Source organism: Oncorhynchus tshawytscha, linkage group LG08, assembly GCF_018296145.1.
Source record: "Oncorhynchus tshawytscha isolate Ot180627B linkage group LG08, Otsh_v2.0, whole genome shotgun sequence".
Classification (NCBI taxonomy): domain Eukaryota; kingdom Metazoa; phylum Chordata; class Actinopteri; order Salmoniformes; family Salmonidae; genus Oncorhynchus; species Oncorhynchus tshawytscha.
Genome location: NC_056436.1, coordinates 42,468,359 through 42,488,381, shown reverse-complemented (window position 1 = coordinate 42,488,381; position 20,023 = coordinate 42,468,359). Strand labels below are relative to the sequence as shown.

Here is a 20,023-nt window from a genome sequence, read left to right as displayed (position 1 = left end):
TGGCCATAAAGAGACTATATGAAGCAGGAAAATTTAAAAGCATGATTTCCACCTGGATAGCGACAAACTCAGATCTGTGAAAAACCCACCTTGTATTCAATCCACTCTCTCTCCCTCTCTCTCTCTCTCTCTACTCCCCCTCTCTCTCTACCCTCTCTCTCCCTCTCTCTCTCTCCCTCTCTCTCTCTCTCCCTCTCTCTCTCCCCCTCTCTCTCCCTCTCTCTCTCTCTACCCTCTCTCTCCCTCTCTCTCTCTCTCTATACCCTCTCTCTCCTCTCTCTCTCTCCTCTCTCTCTCTCTCTCTCTCTCTCTCTCTCTCTCTCTCTACCCTCTCTCTCTTTTTCACAGCTCGTCTTTGTCATCGTCTGCTTCAGCTCCGATGGGACAGTTCACCCCGGTCCCCTTCAGACAGCAGTAGCCCTTGGGGACCTTCTTCAGGTACTGCTGGTGGTAGTCTTCCGCGTAGAAGAAATCCTGGCCCTCTAGAACCTCTGTGGTGATGGATCCATAGCCCTTCTCAGATAACACCTGAAATGGACACAAGGTCAAAATATAAGAAAGGTATCATGAACGGAGCCAGGAGATTTCCCTCCTGACCAGGAAAACATTCTAGATTCCGTTTTTGAGGCATTAGTCAGGTTACATGGTCAGGATATGCCCTAATCATAACAACAGCTACAAAATGACTTCAAGGTTTTGTTCACTAGTCAGAAAATGTAAGAAAAATAACCGGAAATGGTGCTAAACTGCTCATTTTTCGTTATCCATTAAACAACATTTTGAAATGTTTTGCTACGATATGCCCAGAACATGAACCAGGTGCACTTTATCCAAAGATAATGGATCTGCTCTCTGACTTAGAAAGCAGCGTGTTTGATTGATTGACACATGAAACAGACTCTGTTTCTCTATAGCGTTGGCTCTGTTCCCTCGCGCTCTGGGACAATGCTTGAAAGGGTCCCCCGGTAGCTTTGAGCTCTCCATAAGTGTTGCAACATGGTGTAAGCACCTCGAGAGCAGGATTCAAACACGCTCTACCTGCTGAGGGAGTACTCCTTTGCAGCAAAACACACGGCTTCCCTCCACCCGCAAAATACATTTAAAGACTAGCACTCTGGAGACCCCAACAGAAACAATCATTCTAAGGTGTGCTGGATTGTTCACCGCCACAAGGGGAATCCCTTCATCCTTCCTCGATTCTTTGCATCCTCGTTGTCTTGGCCTCGTTCTCAAAACACATTGGAAAGTCCGAGAGGAGGAGAGAGGATGGCAAACATCGCAGAGAGACATTGTACTGCTACAGAGCAGGGAGAAAGAATAAAGCCGCGACATGCAGTACCAGCCTTCAGCCACAAGGCAGCAGTGAAGAATTTAGAGTGGGATTGTGCTGGAGGTGATGCCCGAGGTGGTGGTTCTCTCTCTATGTCAAAGCACTGACTGCCCCCAGAAAACAGACTGATTTTGATGGGAGTGGTTAAGGTTAGTATTTGAGAAGGTAAGTTGATCCTAGATCTGTAGCCAAAGGATCATTTAGAACCCGAGCACATTCAAAACAGCATTCAAGACCATCAGTCCTCACTGGCCAATAGGGTTTGTGATGAGATATTTCGGACTGACATTGCATCAAAATCAAACGCCACATTTGGAGAAGTTGAGGGACAAAAAGCATTGCACTTATATCAAATGTAGGATATTCCTATGGCAAATGCACTGTTATAATATACATATCCCCCAATGATGTGTAAGGGATTGCCACCCCTTTGCATATTTTACAATGGAGGGCAGCTTTCCAGACTATAAATAGGCCCACTACCCACTCATTATAGACAGAAAGCCCCAGGGCATCAGATGCATTAGAGGTTCGCTTTTATATGAGAGGAATACAATGCCCAAGAAATGGCCTGATAACAGAGAAGGAATAGGCTACACTCTCAAGCCTGACTCTAATGCAAGTCACAATACGGCAGCCATTTTGAGCCCATAAATCAGAATGCATGCACTCACGTCGTGTCAAAACGCCGTAGTGGAGCCGCAAGGCTCACTGCGGCTGGAGAATCGGCTAGCGCTAGTGTTAGCAATGGGTCTGACTGAATAGCCTTTGAGTGAGGGCACCTTAGCGCTACACTAGCCCTAGTGAAGCCCTGCATTGCGAGCTAGCTCAGTCAGACCATCTTCACGCCTGTCGGAAAGGCTTGGCTGTCAAAGGCACTACGGCCGAGCGAGCGCGTCTCTCTCCCGTGTGACGACGGAAGGACCGTGGAGAGCGGGCTTCACCGTAGCTCCAGTCAAGCGAGAAAGCAAGAGACCCCCCCCGTTAGAGAGAGAGAGACGGACGCCCGACACAAATAAAATGTGACACACCGAGTAAAGAAAAGAAAGGTTCACTCTCTATTTATCTACCGTATTCTCTCTATTTCTACTTCGGAAGGCCCACGCTGTAGAGAGAGAAAGAGAGCGAGAGAGACAGAAAGAGCGAGAGAGACAGACAGACCGAGAGAGCGACAGAAAGAGAGACAGAAAGAGAGCGTGACACACACAGACACATTGAGTCATCAGTAGGACATTATTAGAGGAGTTTTGCCCTCACCATGGACATGGTCATTTATGCAATCTTTTTAAAAAAAAACATGGTTGACAGTTCTGTCAAAAGCAAGCTAAAGGACTGTTCCTTTTCCCCCCCCAGTCCTCTTCTGAGTAATGCCTCACAGATAAATGCCGTAATGTCTAAACAGAGCACACAGCATCCCATAATAATGTTACTACAATACAAATACGTTACTCAATCAAAGAACGGTTGCTCGAAACAATACACGTATATTCTCATCACAGTGCACTCTACAATATCTTGTAAAACGTTTTTTTTTTTTTTTTATGTCTCGAAAAGCAATACCTCATTGTGATATAATATTATAATGTGATGCTCCTGACATGTTAAAGATGCCCTATGTCAGGGATCATCATCTACATTCAGCCGCAGGACAATTTTTACTGGCGCAGATGGTCAGGGGGTCGGAACATCATTTGTAGACTGCAAAGTGACAGCAAAAAGCCCAAAAAAGGATATAGTGCCTTCGGAAAGTATTCAGACCCCATTGACTTTTTACACATTTTGTTACGTTACAGCCAGATTCTAAAAAAAATGTTTTTTTCCCCTCATCAATCTACACACAATACCCTATAGTGACACATTTTTTCTAATTTATAAAAAGTACTGAAATATCCAAATTATATAAGTTATTCAGACACTTTGCCCAAGTTCAATCTTGGTTTCATCAGACCAGAGAATCTTGTTTCTCATGGTCTGAGAGTGTTTTGGTGCCTTTTGGCAAACTCCAAGCGGGCTGTCATGTGCTTTTTACTGAGGAGTGGCTTCCGTCTGGCCACTCTACCATAAAGGCCTGATTGGTGGAGTGCTGCAGAGATGGTTGTCCTTTTGCAAGGTTCTCTCATCTCCACAGAGGAACTCTAGAGCTCTGTCAGAGTGACCATCGCCAAGGCCCCTCTCCCCCGATTGATCATTATGAACGGGCGGCCAGCTCTAGGAAGAGTCTTGGTGGCTACAAACTTTTCCATTTAAGGATGATGGAGGCCACTGTGTTCTTTTGGACCTTCAATGCTGCTAAAATCCCCAGATCTGTGCCTTGAATACATTCCTGTCTCGGAGCTCTACGGGCAATTCCTTCCACCTCATGGCTTGGTTTTTGCTCTGACATGCACTGTCAACTGTGGGACCTTTATAGAGAGTTTTTTTGCATTGTCATTATCGGGTGTTGTGCGAAGATTGCTGAAAAGAAATGACATAACAAAATGTGGGAAAAGTCAAGGGGTCGGAATACTTTCCGAAAGCACTGCATAACTTTTGACTAAAACATAATCATTTCAAACCTTGCTTGCATTTGTTTACGGTCACATATATCTCTCTATTATGCGTGTGAATACTTTGGAACAGATTTCCAAAATTAAAATTATGTAGAGCTGATTTGTTGCTGTTTTTACATTTTTTTTTTATGTCCAACAAATAAAACTTTAAAATAAAATATATATATATATATTTTTTGCTCTGAAAACCTCTGGGCCAATTAAAATCCTGTGGGCCGCCAGTTGGGGAATCCTTCCCTATGTAGAGGATTAACAGCAAAATAATAGCTGAAAGACGAAGGGAAGGGAGAGGTTCGACACAATTGTTATCCAGATAGACAAAGCGAGCAACCATGACAGTGCACCAAATGACCTGAGTGGGGGGATTGAAAGAGGGTGATGAAGAGGAGAGAGGGTGATGAAAGAGGGTGATGAAGAGGAGAGGGGCATGGAAAGAGGGTGATGGAGGGTGAAAGAGGGTGATGAAGAGGAGAGGGGCATGGAGATGGATAGGCAGGGAGAGGTAACGGAAAATAAGAGAGGAATAGGGGAGCCCCCTGCTCTTCACTCTTTATCTGGGGAAAAAAGGAGGACAGAGAAACGGAGTAGAGAGAAGAAACTTTAGAGGCCTGACTATTAATGTCCTCTCCTGACAGGTTCGGGACAGCGACAGAGCCATGAACACTTTTGAGTGTGTGTGTTTGTGTATCCCTACTCTCCAATTATGGCCTTTGTTCTTTATGGGAACAGTGAACTGACAGCGCACATCATATACAGTTCCAGTCAAAAGTTTGGACACACCTACTCATTCAAGGGTTTTTCTTTATTTGAACTATTTTCTACAGTGTAGAATAATAGTGGAGACATCAACACTGTGAAATAACACATATGGAATCATGTAGTAAACAAAAAGTGGTAAACAAAGATTCTTTAAAGTAGGCACCCTTTGCCTTGATGACAGCTTTGCACACTCTTGTTTTGCACAGCTTTGCACACTCTCCAGCTCTCCAGCTTCACCTGGAATGCTTTTCCAACAGTCTTGAAGGAGTTGCTGACCACTTGTTGGCCTTCACTCTGCGGTCCAACTCATCCCAAACCATCTCAATAGGGTTGAGGTCAGATGATTGTGGAGGGAGCACTCTATCACTCTCCTTCTTCGTTAAATAGCCCTTACACAGCCGGGAGGGTGTGTTGGGTCATTGTCCTGCTGAAAAACAAATGATAGTCCCACTAAGTGCAACCAGATAGGATGGCGTATCGCTGCAGAATGCTGTGGCAGCCATGCTGGTTAAGCGTGCCATGAATTCTAAATAAATCACAGACAGTGTCACCAGCAAAGCACCCCCACACCATCACACCTCCTCCTCCATGCTTCACTGTGGGAACTACACATTTGTGAGATTTGCATCTCACAAAAAATCTCACATTTGGAATCATCAGACCAAGGACAGATTTCCACCAGTCTAATGTCCGTTGCTTGTGTTTCTTGTCCCAAGCAAGTCACTTCTTATTGGTGTCCTTTAATAGTGGTTTCTTTGCAGCAATTCAACAATGAAGGAAGGCCTGATTCACACAGTCGCCTCTGAACAGTTGATGTTGAGATGTGTCTGTTACTTGAACTCTGTGAAGCATTTATTTGGGCTGCAATCTGAGTTCCAGTTAACTCTAATGAATGTATCTTCTGCAGCAGAGGTAACTCTGGGTCTTCCTTTCTTGTGTTGGTCCTCATGAGAACCAGTTTCATCATAGAGCATGATGGTTTTTGCGACTGCACTTGAAGAAACTTTCAAATTTCTTGAAATTTTCCAGATTGACTGACCTTCCTCGTCTTAAAGTAATGATGGATTGTCGTTTCTCTTTACTTATTTGAGCTGTTCTTGTCATAATATGGACTTGGTCTTTTACCAAATAGGGCTATCTTCTATATACCAACTCTACCTTGTCAAAACACAACTGATTGGCTCAAACGCATTAAGAAGGAAAGAAATTCCACAAATTAACTTTTAACAAGGCACACCTGTTAATTGAAATGCATTCCAGGTGACTACCCGATGAAGCCGGTTGAGAGAATGCCAAGAGTGTGCCAAGCTGTCATCAAGGCAAAGGGTGGCTACTTTGAAGAATCTCAAATATAATACATATTTTGATTTGTTTGACACTTTTTTGGTTACTACATGATTCCATATGTGTTATTTCATAGTTTTGATGTCTTCACTATTATTCTACAATGTACAAAATAGTCAAAATATAGAAAAACCCTGGAATGAGTAGGTGTGTCCAAACTTTTGACTGGTACTATATGTAAAGTACATTTGCCGTGTGAGTGGGTGTTACATTCTGTGTATCCTCTGTGAGAGTGTGAGTGTGCATGCTCATATTTGTGTCTGTGAGTATGTGTGAGTGCGCATCTGTGCACGTAGGATGAAGAGCGTGTGAGCGCTTCTCCGCTCATCCCACTCACAGACCGGGTCAGGCATCCATTTTAGGTTGCCTCTCAAATCTGCAGCCAGAGTGCGGTCCTACATTTTGTTTGGGAGGCAGCGAGACACCAGCCAGCGTGGCTGTGCTTTTTCACAGCCACAGCACTCTGGCTACACGCTGTGATATCACACAGCTCACCTATGAACACTCCTTTAATTTCGACTTATCCATGACTTTCGAAATACTTATTCTGTATATGTACATATGAATGCACGCAAGTATATGCATGTGTTACCTGCATGGGTTTTGCATGTTCAATAGTGAACGGTAGGGGATTTTAGTAGCATTCAGAGCCTTTTTCACTGTGGCGGTTATAAACTAGAGGGTGGATAAGTAGGACTAAGGGGTGTGTGTGCGTGTGTGCGTGTGTGCGTGTGCGTGTGTGTGTGTGTGCGCGCGTGTGTGTGTGTCTGTGTGTGTGTGCATGTGTGTGTCTGTGTGTGTGTGCGTGTGTGTGTGTGAGATAAAATACAGACTATGGGGATAATAGAGATATATATCACTGATAGTTCAACTCAAGAGTATGCTGAGACACAACGTGGTGCAAGGACATACAGTTGAAGTCGGAAGATTACATACACTTGAGCCAAATACATTTAACTCAGTTTTTCACAATTCCTGACATTTAATCCTAGTAAAAATTCCCTGTCTTAGGTCAGTTAGGATCACCACTTTATTTTAAGAATGTGAAATGTCAGAATAATAGAGAGAAGGATTTATTTCAGCTTTTATTTCTTTCATCACATTCCCAGTGGGTCGGAAGTTTACATACACTCAATTAGTATTTGGTAGCATTGCCTTTCAATTGTTTAAATTGGGTCAAACGTTTGGGGTAGCCCTCCACAACCTTCCCACAACAAATTGGGTGAATTTTGTCCCATTCCTCCTGACAGAGCTGGTGTAACTGAGTCTAGTTTGTAGGCCTCCATGCTCGCACACACTTTTTCAGTTCTGCCCACACATTTTCTATAGGATTGAGGTCAGGGCTTTGTGATGGCCACTCCAATACCTTGACTTTGTTGTCCTTAAGCAATTTTGCCACAACTTTGGAAGTATGCTTGGGGTCATTGTCCATTTGGAAAACCCATTTGCGACCAAGCCTTAACTTCCTGACTGATGTCTTGGGATGTTGCTTCAATATATCCACATAATTTTCCTTCCTCATGACGCCATCTATTTTGTGAAGTGCACCAGTCCCTCCTGCAGCAAAGCACCTACACAACATGATGCTGCCACCCCCATGCTTCACGGTTGTGATGGTGTTCTTCGGCTTGCAAGCCTCCCCTTTCCCTCCAAACATAACAATGGTCATTACGGCCAAACAGTTCTAGTTTTGTTTCATCAGACCAGAGGACATTTCTCAAAAAAGTATGATCTTTGTCCCCATGTGCAGTTGCAAACCGTAGTCTGGCTTTTTAATGGTGGTTTTGGAGCAGTGGCTTCTTCCTTGCTGAGCGGCCTTTCAGGTTACGTCAATATAGGACTTGTTGTACTGTGGATATTGATACTTTTGTACCTGTTTCCTCCAGAATCTTCACAAGGACCTTTGCTTTTGTTCTGTGAATGATTTACAGTTGTTGCACCAAAGTACGTTCATCTCTAGGAGGCAGAACGAGTCTCCTTCCTGAGCGGTATGACGGCTGCGTGGTCCCATGGTGTTTATACTTGCGTACTGTTGTTTGTAGAGATGAACGTGGTACCTTCAGGCATTTGGAAATTGCTCCCAAGGATGAGCCAGACTTGTGGAGGTCTACAATTTTTTCCCGGAGGTCTTGGCTGATTTCTTTTGATTTCCCCATGATGACAAGCAAAGAGGCACTGAGTTTGAAGGTAGGCCTTGAAATACCTCCAATTGACTCCTCCAATTGACTCAAATGATGTCAATTACCCTATCAGACGCTTCTAAAGCCATGACACAATTTTCTGATTTTCGGATTAGTTTGTTAACAAGAAATTTGTGGAGTCGTTGAAAAACGAGATTTAATGACTCCAACCTAAGTGTATGTAAAACTCCCGATTTCAACTATACGTAGACACATACATGGACACACACAGACAGGCACACAGTCAAAGACCACACATAGGGAAGGACAGGAGTTTTATGGACCAAACCAAGGTGACGAATTGGATAAGGCATTCCTTAGTGACTGTAAAAGAGCACAGGTACCCTACACTCTTTAGAGCCCCGAAAAGAGCAGTTCTGCTCCCATTGAAGAACGCCTGGGTTTCTCCTCTATACTTTTAAGCCCCCCACACACACACACACACACAGCTCTTTAAGCCAGGCTCTCTTATCAGAGGGCACACTTGCTTCGCCAAGGCTCCGATCACATACGCAGGCGCACACGCACGCACACACACACAAAGGTGCACACACACACGGGCGCAGGCACGCACACACACTCACTCAATGCACTCTGGCTGGCTTGTTAAAAACCATTGTTCTACACACAGAACGGAACGCGGTCACACCCTCCCCCAACTTCCTACAAACCCCCTAGCCCACCTCACCCCATTCCCCCCCGACACGCTTCTCCCCTTAATCAAACCCTCCCATCCCTCCTTTCTTCCCCCTAGCTCAGGAGAGACACTGCAGGAGAGAGACAGAAGGAGAAAATATGAAAAGGAAGAGAGAGAGAGAGAGAGGAGAAGGAGAGAGAAGTAGAGGGAGGAGAGAGAGATGGAGAAAGAGAGAGAAATGTAGAGGGATTGAGGGAGAGGGAAAGACAGGAGAGAGAGGTAGAGAGATATGGAGACAGAGAGAGAGAGAGGGGGGAGAGACAGAGAGTGTGTGTGCGTGGGGGGATGTTATGGTGCTCCTTAGCACAGCAGCGCTGCTCCAGAAGTCTTTGATGTTCCGCACATTTCAAATTTCATTATAGCGAATTCTCCACCTCCTCCTCTCCTCATCCCCCTCTCCTCTCCTCCATGCCCTCCCCTCTTCTCACGCTTAAACAAGCTTTTCTGCCTCTCTATTTTTTGTTGTTGCTTTAAATACGCACACTATCTTTTTTGTGCCGCTGTACCGAAGTTAAGAAACTGAAAGCCCTGCAAAAGGAAGGAGCCTTGTAAGGGTTAATTATTCATTGGGCTGTGTGTACGTGCGTCTGTGTGTGTGGCAGAATCTTGGGCAGCCTCTAGTACCTATTGCCAAGCCAACCACATCTCTCCAAGGATGAGGATGTGCTTTTAGGGGGGCACACACACATACGGGCACTGTACACACACACACACACACACACACACACACACACACACACGGTCATGCTTGCAGTGGACGTGTGTGCAGTACACACACACACACACACACACAGTCATGCTTGCAGTGAACGTGCGTGCAGTACACACACACACACACACACACACACACACACACACACACACACACAGAGCACCAAATCGTAATGAGACGGCAGAGCAATAGTAATTTCACATTACATCAACTATTTTGCAACGGACAGATTCTTTGAAATCCATCAGATGTGCTTTGGCACTGTACGAATGAGGACTTGAGGTATATAGAAAAGACTAACCATTTAAGTTATCACAGAGAGACGGAAGTCCTTCTATGGCAGGGTTCCATTCATTAAGGTATGCAATGAAAAACATTTTGCAACACAAATCGGAAATAAGTGTTTCTTATTGGACAAGTGGTCCTTCTCTGTTTTATTCCGTTTTTGTCCATTTCAGTGCCTAATCAACATGACCCAGGCTTACAAAACAAATCTCTCTCTACAATATGCAATTGTTCAAAACTAACCAGCAAGGCCACAAGCTCCCTGAGAAGCAAACGTTTGTTTCAACAGTTTATTGTCAACTGCTTTGACCGTTGTGATCTTGAACGGCCCCAACCGCAGCAAGCCCCCTATCTGCACATACAGCCAATGACTGGGGTTAGCGGTTAGCCTCTCAATGACAATGACTGGGCTTAGCAGTTAGCCTCTCAATGGCAATGACTGGGGTTAGTGGTTAACCTCTCAATGACAATGACTGGGGTTAACAGTTAGCCTCTAAAGCCCTGATCTTTTCTACTGGAGGCCAGTTTGTGAAACAAGCCATCTCGCCTATTCACCCCATCTTAGATTGACAACCTGCGCCTCTCTCTCTCTCTCTCCTCTCTCTCTCTAATGGCACATTAATCCAAACCGACTCTGAGACGCACATGTATTGCCTAATCCATTCCTCCATCCCGTCCTAAATGGGATTCATAGGAAATGAGGGGAATGGGATCGCCATGGTAACTGATCGGTCCCAGGGTCAGCGGTCATGGACTGGTGGGCTGTCAGGCTGCTGTGACAGTGACCCCCCCCCCACCTCCCCACCTCCCTAGCCTTGGCCTTGGGCAGGGGTCAAATGTCAGGCAGGGGTGGCAGCTGGGACCAAAGAGAGGGGACAAGGGGAGCTAGGAAGGGGACAGGGAGGGGATGCAATCAGATCACAGAGCCGAAACTGAAGGGCTGTCAAAAGGCCGCTGAGCCCCCCCCCCACACACACTAACTGATTCAGAGGGGTTAGGTTAAATGCGGAAGACAAATTGAATGCATTCAGTTGAGCAACTGACTAGGTATCCCCTTTCCTTTCCTAAATCGTAATGAGACACATGAACCTCACACCCCAGGAACCACCACACACACATATATTATGACCCCCCCAGAGGGGTGGAGGGCTAGGTCCGTCTATCCGTCCAGACTGTCACAGAAGGACAGTAGGACATGCCCTGCCACCTCTGTAACCTCAGTGTCAGCCAAGAGCCCAGTGACCTGACTCAACAGAAAACAAGAGGGACAACAGAGTCCCGCTCAGTCACAAACCCTGCTGAGGCCTCTGCTGTGTCAAGCATTTCACTGTCTCCTCAGTGCAACTGATGCGAAGAGGCCCAAAATGGCACCTCTGTAGACTAAAGGGTCAGACACACTTAGAAACCTGACTGTCGATAGGTACTTACCACCTCTGCCCAGAGTGATGGAAGTTAACTTTCTGTTGTTCACATAGAACAGTTCTACCTCCAATTTGCTTTGTTTAAATACTCCAGGCCACAAGGTGGCAGTGGCTTGTTGACTTGTGCCTGTAGCTATTAAGCTAATTAATGTTCTAACATTGTTGCTAGCTAGCTAGAATATGTAGTAAGCTCTTGTTGATACTAACCAGATGGCCTCAACTAGATATAATTACATCACAATGGATTTGTTTTTGAATTAAGCTGCCTGTTAACTGTAGAGAGTCGGTGGAGTACCTAGCTACATTGTGCTAAATGGCGATGCTAACCATTTAGCTAATGTTAGCTAGCAAGCAGGAAGGGATAATGCTAAGTGAGGATCCTTGAAAATGAAAATGGTTAAGGTAAGGGTTAAGGTTAGGTAAGGGTTATTTTTCAGTTTAGGGTTCAGGGTAGGGATGTCCCAAGGATCCCGGATAGCACTAACCATGGAATAATGGAGAGTGAATTAAATTATTTCATCAAAATCTTGATATATCACTAGCTTGGTAAAGCATTTAGTGTTGTGTGCATTGTGCTTCACTTACCACCCCATTTGTTTCATATGAAGTGTGTGTGACTGCCTGGTGCACATTATCAAACTCAACCTAACAAACAAAAAAATCCTTCAAGCACAAGATTCCTTAGCTAGATGTAAAGACGTATTATAAGGCTTTATTGTTTTAGTTAAAACAATTCTCGTGAAATAGGGGTTGGACAACACCGGGGAAAAGTGCCCTCTTTTTTTCCTTTTTCTTGTCACTTTTGTTGGCTTTCCCATGTGGAGGTTTGTGTTCTCTGATTGGCTCAAAGTCAAGTTCTCGACCACTGACGAGCATTGCGAACTGCAAACTGCAGGTTCGTGGGTACCAGGTCGGAACACAGCAGGGGCGTCTTTTATTCTAGCAAGAGAAGGAACGGCCTCCTACGGTGCTACAGTAAGTACCTGGTTCTATGATATTGAAGGGTTATCATTTGCTAGCAATGAATCATGACTTGCTGGAGACAAGTGAACCCGAGGAGCAAAAAGTAGCCCGTGTTTTTACACAGCGGCACTTGTGATAACAAAATTCCCTAATAATGACGTAATGTCAACGTAAAGCAGAGATTCAGGTTTGTTTAAACCAGTATTTCCCAAACTCGTTCCCGGAGACCCTGGGTTTTGCGCTAACACTACACAGCTGGTTCAAATAATCGCAGCTTGACGATGAGTTCATCATTATTATTATTATTATTATTATGTAGTGCTAGGGCAAAAAACAAAACTGTTATCCTAGTGTAAGAGGCAACGTGTTAGTGTAGTGTAGTGTTAGATCATAGTGTATGTGAGTACACTGACAAAACAATAGGAACACCTACTCTATCCACGACATAGACTGACCAGGTGAAAGCTATGATCCCTTATTGATGCCACCTGTTAAATCCACTCCAATCAGTGTAGATGAAGGGAAGGAGACAGGTTAAAGAAGGATTTGTAAGCCTTGTGACATTAACACATGGATTGTGTGTGTGTGCCATTCAGAGGGTGAACGGGCAAGACAAAAGATGTAAGTGCCTTTGAACGGGTTTTGGTAGTAGGTGCCAGGAGACTAGTTGACTCAAAGAGAGAGAAAGACGGTAGTTGAACAGTTTAGAACAAATTGATTTCTTCAAAAATGAAGAAGAAGCAAGAGAGAGAGAGACATTATTTTTCACTTTCACTTACTTAGCTAGCAAATGCAACTAGCTAGTTTAGCCTACTCAAACACCTGGATCAAACAGAGGGATGCTATGTTAGCTAGCTGGCTATGACTATCCAACACTGGAACTCTTCCAAGTCAAGATAAGCTTTTGGTTTTACACCTTTATTGCCACCGGGGCTCGTAGATGTAACTGCTAAACTGCTTACTGACTGTACACACTGTACTGCATGATTGTAGCGGCTTTACTGATGCGTTAGTTCTATTAGCTACAGTATGCTGATTATGACGTTACTTTAGCTAATATGGTGTGACAACCATGTAGGCTGTGTGTAGAGGTCAGGGCTTATGATATGGTTTTCACCTGGTGACAGACAGCTGTTATGCATTGAAGTCCACAAGCGAAGGGAAAAGGTGAGAGAAGGGGAGCGCCTAGACGCTCCAAGGAATACAACGTGGCTGCTATGAAAGTGAATTGTGTTTACATGTGATCAGGGTGTATCCATTCCACTGATTCTGTTGAAAAATGTTTCTTAAACTCCAGCAAACGGAACGAAACGGGGATAAACATACCTTCATTTGTCCAATAGAAACTCTCGTTTGCAAATTGTTGGACTAATGATCACACCCTAGACCAGCTAGATGCAGGCAAGAGTGTGCAAGGCGCTATTAAATGTGTCAGTCTGTCACCTAAAACAATTATCTCGACCTGTGTGCACCTACGTTGTAAACTTTCGTTCATAAGCTAGGTTGTAGCAACCTCGTGGTGGGTGTAGGGAACGTTCGAGCATCATGTTAGTAGCCTAAACCTATCGAGGTCACATTGAGCTGGGTGAATTGAATATGAATGACAGTCATCCCAATATGCTGTCATAGAAATAAGGCCACGCCTTATCGTCCTCCCTCATCTTAAACGGCACCGACCGCCACTGGCGTGTGTGTGCGCGTGCGTGCGTCTATGTGTGTGTGTGAGTGCACACGGGTGTGGTTGTGTGCGTGTTTGTTCGTGTAGTTAGCGTAGGGTTAGAAGGTTTTTCAGTACCTCTTGGTAGGCTTGTCTGGTGCTGAGAGCCAGCTCCTGTTGAGAGGGACTGGAGACGTAAATGGCTGAACGGTACTGGGTTCCATAGTCTGCCTGCTGCTTCATCCCTGAAAGCACACCGACGAGACAGACAACGCAGGTAATTGTAGTAGAAGTGCCAACAAACATTGTGATATACACATCATATTTTTGCCATGAAGGAGCAGACTTGATTGGTCAAGATTGTAGCATACATTTTCTACGCCGCCTGGCTACATTTCCATACTGTATGAAAAAAATTATTCAAATTTTAAGTTGACATTGCAACTGAACTGAAATTACATTTGTCATTGAGTTACCCATTTAAACATCTCCATGCGTCTATTTCTATTAAAAGTGCAGCTCTTTCTCTTGTGTTGTAGACACAGTAGTGGAGGACAGGCAGTGTATCTGTTTCCCATTCTCAGTCTGCTAGCGCGGCTTGTCAAGCTGTGCTCTGCAGCTTGTCAATATTTTCATCAGCTTTACATCAGACGCGTTGGAGAAGACTTGGCTCCCGTATATGTACTGCTAAGTGGCCAAAAAGCTTGCTTCTATTTTCTACTTTTGAAATGCCACTATCCTGGGGGACGTTTGGCATCGAATGGCATCAGAGTCTCTTTCAGGCCGTCTGTCCCTCTATTCATCGCTCTCTTTCTCTCTCTCTCTCTCGCTCCCTCTTTTCACCATCTTCCCCTCTCTGGTCCTTCTTCACATCACTCCCTCCCTCCCTCTCAATTTCACTCTCTGTCCTGCTTCTGATCCCTTTCTCCTTCTATCCCTCCGTCATATTCCCCCCTCTGTCCCTCTCTTTCTCTCTCTCCTTCTCTCTCGGCAGGGCTGGATGAGGGCCATTTTACCCCCAGCTCCCCTCAGTGTGATAAGGCTTATGGCTGCCGCCAAAACACCTTCATCAAAGGGCACAACAACGCTCCCTGATTGGCTGCCCCAGCGCCGCCGACCGTTCCGCGTGACCTTCCCGTGTGACCTCCTAGGGTCCCTAACTAGCCACCGCCACAGTGACCATCGCCGTTGCCACTTCATGCCCCACATGGCTTTCACCATGACGTAGGATGACAAACAGTTGAAAACAAATATTTTGGAAGCAAAAGGGACTCAGGTAAACTTCGTTTTTTTTTTTAAAGGGGGAAGGGGGGAGAGATGAATAGAATAAAATATAATATAATTAAATGGAATTAATATAATATAATGGAACAGAATAGAATGGAATAAAATAAAATGTTATAGTTTTCACTTCAGAAGTTGTGATGGAGTAGAGGGAGACAATGATGAAACCAAGGAATCCATGACATGATCCACGGCATCATCCTATATCACGATTAAATATTGTAAATCATGTCACATTTGATCCCTCTTACTCTTCCTTTAAGAACTCCTCAGAGCCCCAGAAATAATCTAATACTTAAAAACTCCCCATCTCTGCCCTCTTTCCTTCTCTTCCCCTTCCTTTATTTTTAAGGGCCCTTATTTTTCTCCACCATCCATCAAAGAGCATCAGAAATTATTAATGAGAGCCTCCCTGCTCCTCTTGAATAATTCATGAGTGCCTTGCTTCTGAAAACAGAGGGGATAATGGGGGGTGTAGAGGGGGCTAGGGGTTACCCCACCCTCCGCACATTTCACAAAAGGTCACCCACCTAACCTACGCACCACCAAGCCCTAATTAAAATTGTGTTCTTAAAAATAAAAAAAACGATCCCCTTCCCAAAAAATGAACCCCCCCCCAAAAATCTCAAAATGTGGCAACAAAAGTTGGGTGATAAAAAGTTTGTTTTCTGAGTTCTAGGGAGATTACTAGTTAGTAGTGACAACTCTCCCCAACAACACATCTCGCCTGCGTCCCAAATGGCACCCTGTTCCCTGTGTGGTGCACTACCGTTGACCACAGCCCTATGGGCCCCGGGCCCAAAGTAGATGGAATCGGGTGCCATTTGGTACACAGCCCTATTGGTTGTGCTTTAAACCCTCAAGAGATTTCCTACTTATCCATTCTCCAGAAAGAAAATCTCTTTCAGCACTAACTCCGGCACATACGTACGCACTACAGTCCCTGCAGCTAGCTTCCTACTTCTGGCAGTTGTTGGATGTGGATACATCCTAAAAGCCTCTTTCTTTCTTTCGTTCCTTTCTGTCTCTTTCCTGTATTTCTCTCTGCCCCTCTCTCTTTCTTTCATCTCTCTCTGCCACTCTGATGAAATCGCGTGGCCGGATGAGGAGTGTGTGTGTGTGTGTCTGTGAAACGTGTGTGGGTATGTGTGTGCATAGGTCTAAGTGTGTGTGTGTATTTGAAACATGTCTGTGCATTGTGTGTGTGTGTGCACGTTTGTGTAGGCCTTATACTATGCACAGATTTGTGTGTTTTTCAGTTGCAGGCAAAAAAGTGCATGAAACGGTAAGAAGTTAATCAGATTAGGGGGCTCGCCGGCTGTTATAAAAAAAGGCAAGCGGGAGGGAGGGAGGAGGACGAGGAGTAGGGGTGGAAAGAGGGAAGAGAACTGAGGGAGAAAGGTCTACTCGAAATGATGATGAACCATAATTCAGAAAACAAAATGGCAGACACCCCCACCACCATCTCAGACCCTCAGTGCTTAACACTTTGTTTTAAACACTCAAGCCAAAAGATAACAAACTATGTTTGATGGAGACGGTGTTATGGTGTAAATGTGTGTGCCCCCCCCACTCCCTTATTCCGTTAACAACTTAAAGTGCTCCGATTAGCCACTCCTTCTCGCCGCGTTCCTCTCCTCCTCTCTGGCCTCTCTTTAGTTCCCTTCTCACCCTGCTGTCGGCAGTGCCACGCGCCTTTGCACGCAAATATACGTACACACACACTCATGTCTCCGTGCCTGGCAGAGAGTGGAGCAGAGACGAGGACAACTCAGAGTCACTCAGTGTCATAGTCGGCAGCTAGGACAGAGCAGAACAGAGCGCATGGATTGGCAAGGAAGCCAATGTAATCCTGCACCATAACCTTGCACATCTCGCAATAATTCACACCAAAGAACAGAACCAAGACAACACTGGCAATTTTATTCAAATCGACTCGCATAAAAAATAAGCCTATTAGGCGTAAGGCTATCCGATGTGATTAGAATAGCTTAACTTAGCCCACAGTAATATCTACACACACAATAACACTTTTTCTATTTTCAGAGACAAACACACTAAACACAAGCCAAACTCCTTCGTTCACAGCTAGTATTCAAATTGTATTCTATTCTAAACTTCTATTCTAAAGAAAGGCAATAGTACTACAGAACAGTACTAGAGGAGAGCCGCAGTGCCACTAAAGCCCCCAGTGTTGGAGCAACAGCCAGTACCCAGGTAGCGCTGTGGCCCGCGGGACTGCTTGAGCTGTGTGCGTGCCAACCCAGAGTCCGACCGCTCCACTCACTGCTGCTATTTTTGCCCCTGTCTTACGTAACCCGTTGCTGACGCGCAGCAGAGAGAAACGTAAGAAAGACCCCTCAGGGCCCGTACGCAATGAAACGTGCGTGTAAATGTGCACAGAGCAGGATGGCAGTCACACAAACAAACAGTCACCCGTCCCGTCACTCCATCGCTCTCTCTCTCTCTCTCTCTCTGGCAGGGTGAGAGGGTAGGGGTTAGGTGTAGGGGATCATTGAGGAAGAGGGCACAGCTAGCCCTTCAGCTAACCCTGCTAAAGTAGAACAGGGCTGCTCATCAGAGGGTTGGCTGAGGGTGACGAACGGACGCACACACACTGAGCATCAGAGACAGGGGAAGACGCTCTGCTTGTCTGCTGCTACTCCTTGTACATAGCCATGTTATTGCTATTTCATTGTGCTATTATATTGTGCAACTTTTTTCTGTTTCTCTACTTGTTCATGTTCTAACTTCTGAACTGCGTTGTTGGGAAAGGGCGCGTAAGCAAGCATTTCACGGTAACGTCTACACTTTTGTAATCGGCGCATCTGACAAATACAATTTGATTTGATTTCATCACTGTGTCGTCCAAGTGTGTGTGTGTGTGTGTGTCTGTGTGTGTGTCTGTCTGTCTGTGCTCTAAATAAAGCCATGCTGTCCTTTTACTAGCTGTACAAGCATATGTAATATGCTAATATGCTAATATGAACAGTATATCAATGCACAACACACCACTTGGGGTCTTCAAGCATCAGTCTAGTCAGTGTGTGTGTGTGTGTATACAAAAACCTCACCTCCTATCACCACATATTGGTGTATTTGGGGGGGGTTCACCGGGTACATGTCTGGTGATTGTTTGTTGTGTCTCATCACAAGCTAATTCATCTCCTCAATGAGATATTAACGCCATACCGGGAGGCCTGACCTACTACCACACACACACACAACGCAGACAATCTCCATAAATTCGACCTGTCACCCCACCCGTCGTCAGTAATGAAGTGACACGTGGTAATGAGAAGGGGAGTGGGCCACTTTCAGCATGACGGAGGGGTGCGGCAGGGGGTTAAGGTCACCCCCCAAGAGGGCGTTTCGCTTTAGATAGGGGGTTCCCCTAAAATATGGCGGGGGGGAGATGTGTGTCATTAGGGATGCGTGTCTTTTCCAGCTGGGGAGGAGGGGAGGTAAGATGGGATGGATGGATGATAGCAGACAAATGTGTGATGGCGTCACTGGCTTATAGGGGGAGGTAGAAAGAAATCAAATAAAAAGGGTCCCGCAGTTCGTTGATGCGTTTGGCAATTTGATTTATGTGGAATCCTCTCGACATTCACATCTGCGATGTTGGTTTGTGTGTGGGAGGTAGAGGGAGGTATTCACGTACTTATATGCCCTGTACCATATACTGCAAAACCTATCTCGTACCTCTCTGTGTGTCCATGCATAAGCTAACTCGCAGAATGGGAAAAAAATAATGGAACCTAGTGAAGAGAAACATGGAAAATGCATCAATGCAAATACAGGTTCCGTGGTCCTGTGCTAGCGTAAACAGGCCCGCAATTGAGCAGGACACAGCAGTGTGGCACATTCAGATGCATTATGCCGAACAAACATGCCTCTCTGACATGTAGAATAAGGAATCGGGTCAGCTCTATTCGTGCCATTTCATTCTGCAACGATAGACACGTGGAGCCTACTGAACGTGGCCCCGGTCTATCACTTCAACAGTCACACAGCGAGCGTGTCGCTGTCCTCTGAAGAAAACGGTTGCGTCGGCCATTTTGTTGCCTTGCTCACTGACGCAGCAGCATTGGCAGCCAGACACATGGTGGGCATGTCTTCAAAAAATGTACGAAAGAACGAGAAAGAGGGGGAAGGAGGAAAAAAAACAGACGAGAGGAGACAAAAGGGGGGTAAGATGAAGAGTGGGGGTTGATGATGGGGGAAGAGAGAGAGGATGAGGAGAGGAGAGAGTGACTAAGACATAAAAGGGGAGCGTGAAGATGAGCGGGACGGCCTCGGGGGGAGCGGTCGACTCATAGCGCCGCTCTGCTCTGCGGATGTGCTGACGGGACAAGAGGAGAGGGGAATGAGGAGGAGAGGAGAGAAGGGGAGAGGAAATGAGAGCAGAGAAAAGGAGGGAAGAGGAGAGGAGAGGAAAGCATCAGCTCTGGGGTGTTAGGGGATGAGGGGGAGAGGGGGATGGAGGGATGGGAGGAGGAGAGGGGTGACTGGGTAAGGAAAGGGGAGATAAGATGCTCTTATCCTCCAGACAGATTGAGAGCCCCGGGGTCCGCTGAGAGAACAGGGGGTTGGGTCCCTCTTTTAACAAGGAAGTAACGAACTGCTGAAGCAACCAAGCGTGTGTGTGCTCTCTGTATGTATGTGTGTGTGTGTGTGTGTGTGTGTGTGTGTGTCTGTCTGTTTGTCTGTCTGTCTGTATGAGTCTCTTCATGTATGTGTGGGTGTGTGCTCTGTATGTGTGTGAATGCGTTTTGAGAGTGCGTACACGTAATGTGTGTGATGATGTATATGCGCCCAAGAGAATCTACAAAGCTCTTA

At 45.5% G+C, this 20,023-nt stretch overlaps 1 protein-coding gene across 4 annotated transcripts in view; it reads right to left on the bottom strand.

The window, feature by feature from the left end:
* Nucleotides 1–278: 278 nt before the first annotated feature.
* Nucleotides 279–20,023, bottom strand: part of si:ch1073-358c10.1 (mitochondrial peptide methionine sulfoxide reductase) — a 43,379-nt gene continuing 23,634 nt past the window's right edge. For all 4 annotated transcript variants that reach the window (XM_042325554.1, XM_042325555.1, XM_042325557.1 and 1 more), the window contains exons 5-6: nt 14,036–14,142; nt 279–528 (exon numbers count right to left, since the gene is read on the bottom strand). In XM_042325554.1, the coding sequence (XP_042181488.1) occupies nt 343–528; nt 14,036–14,142 (293 nt within the window). In that variant the 3' untranslated portion in view covers nt 279–342. The remainder of the gene's footprint in view (nt 529–14,035; nt 14,143–20,023) is intronic.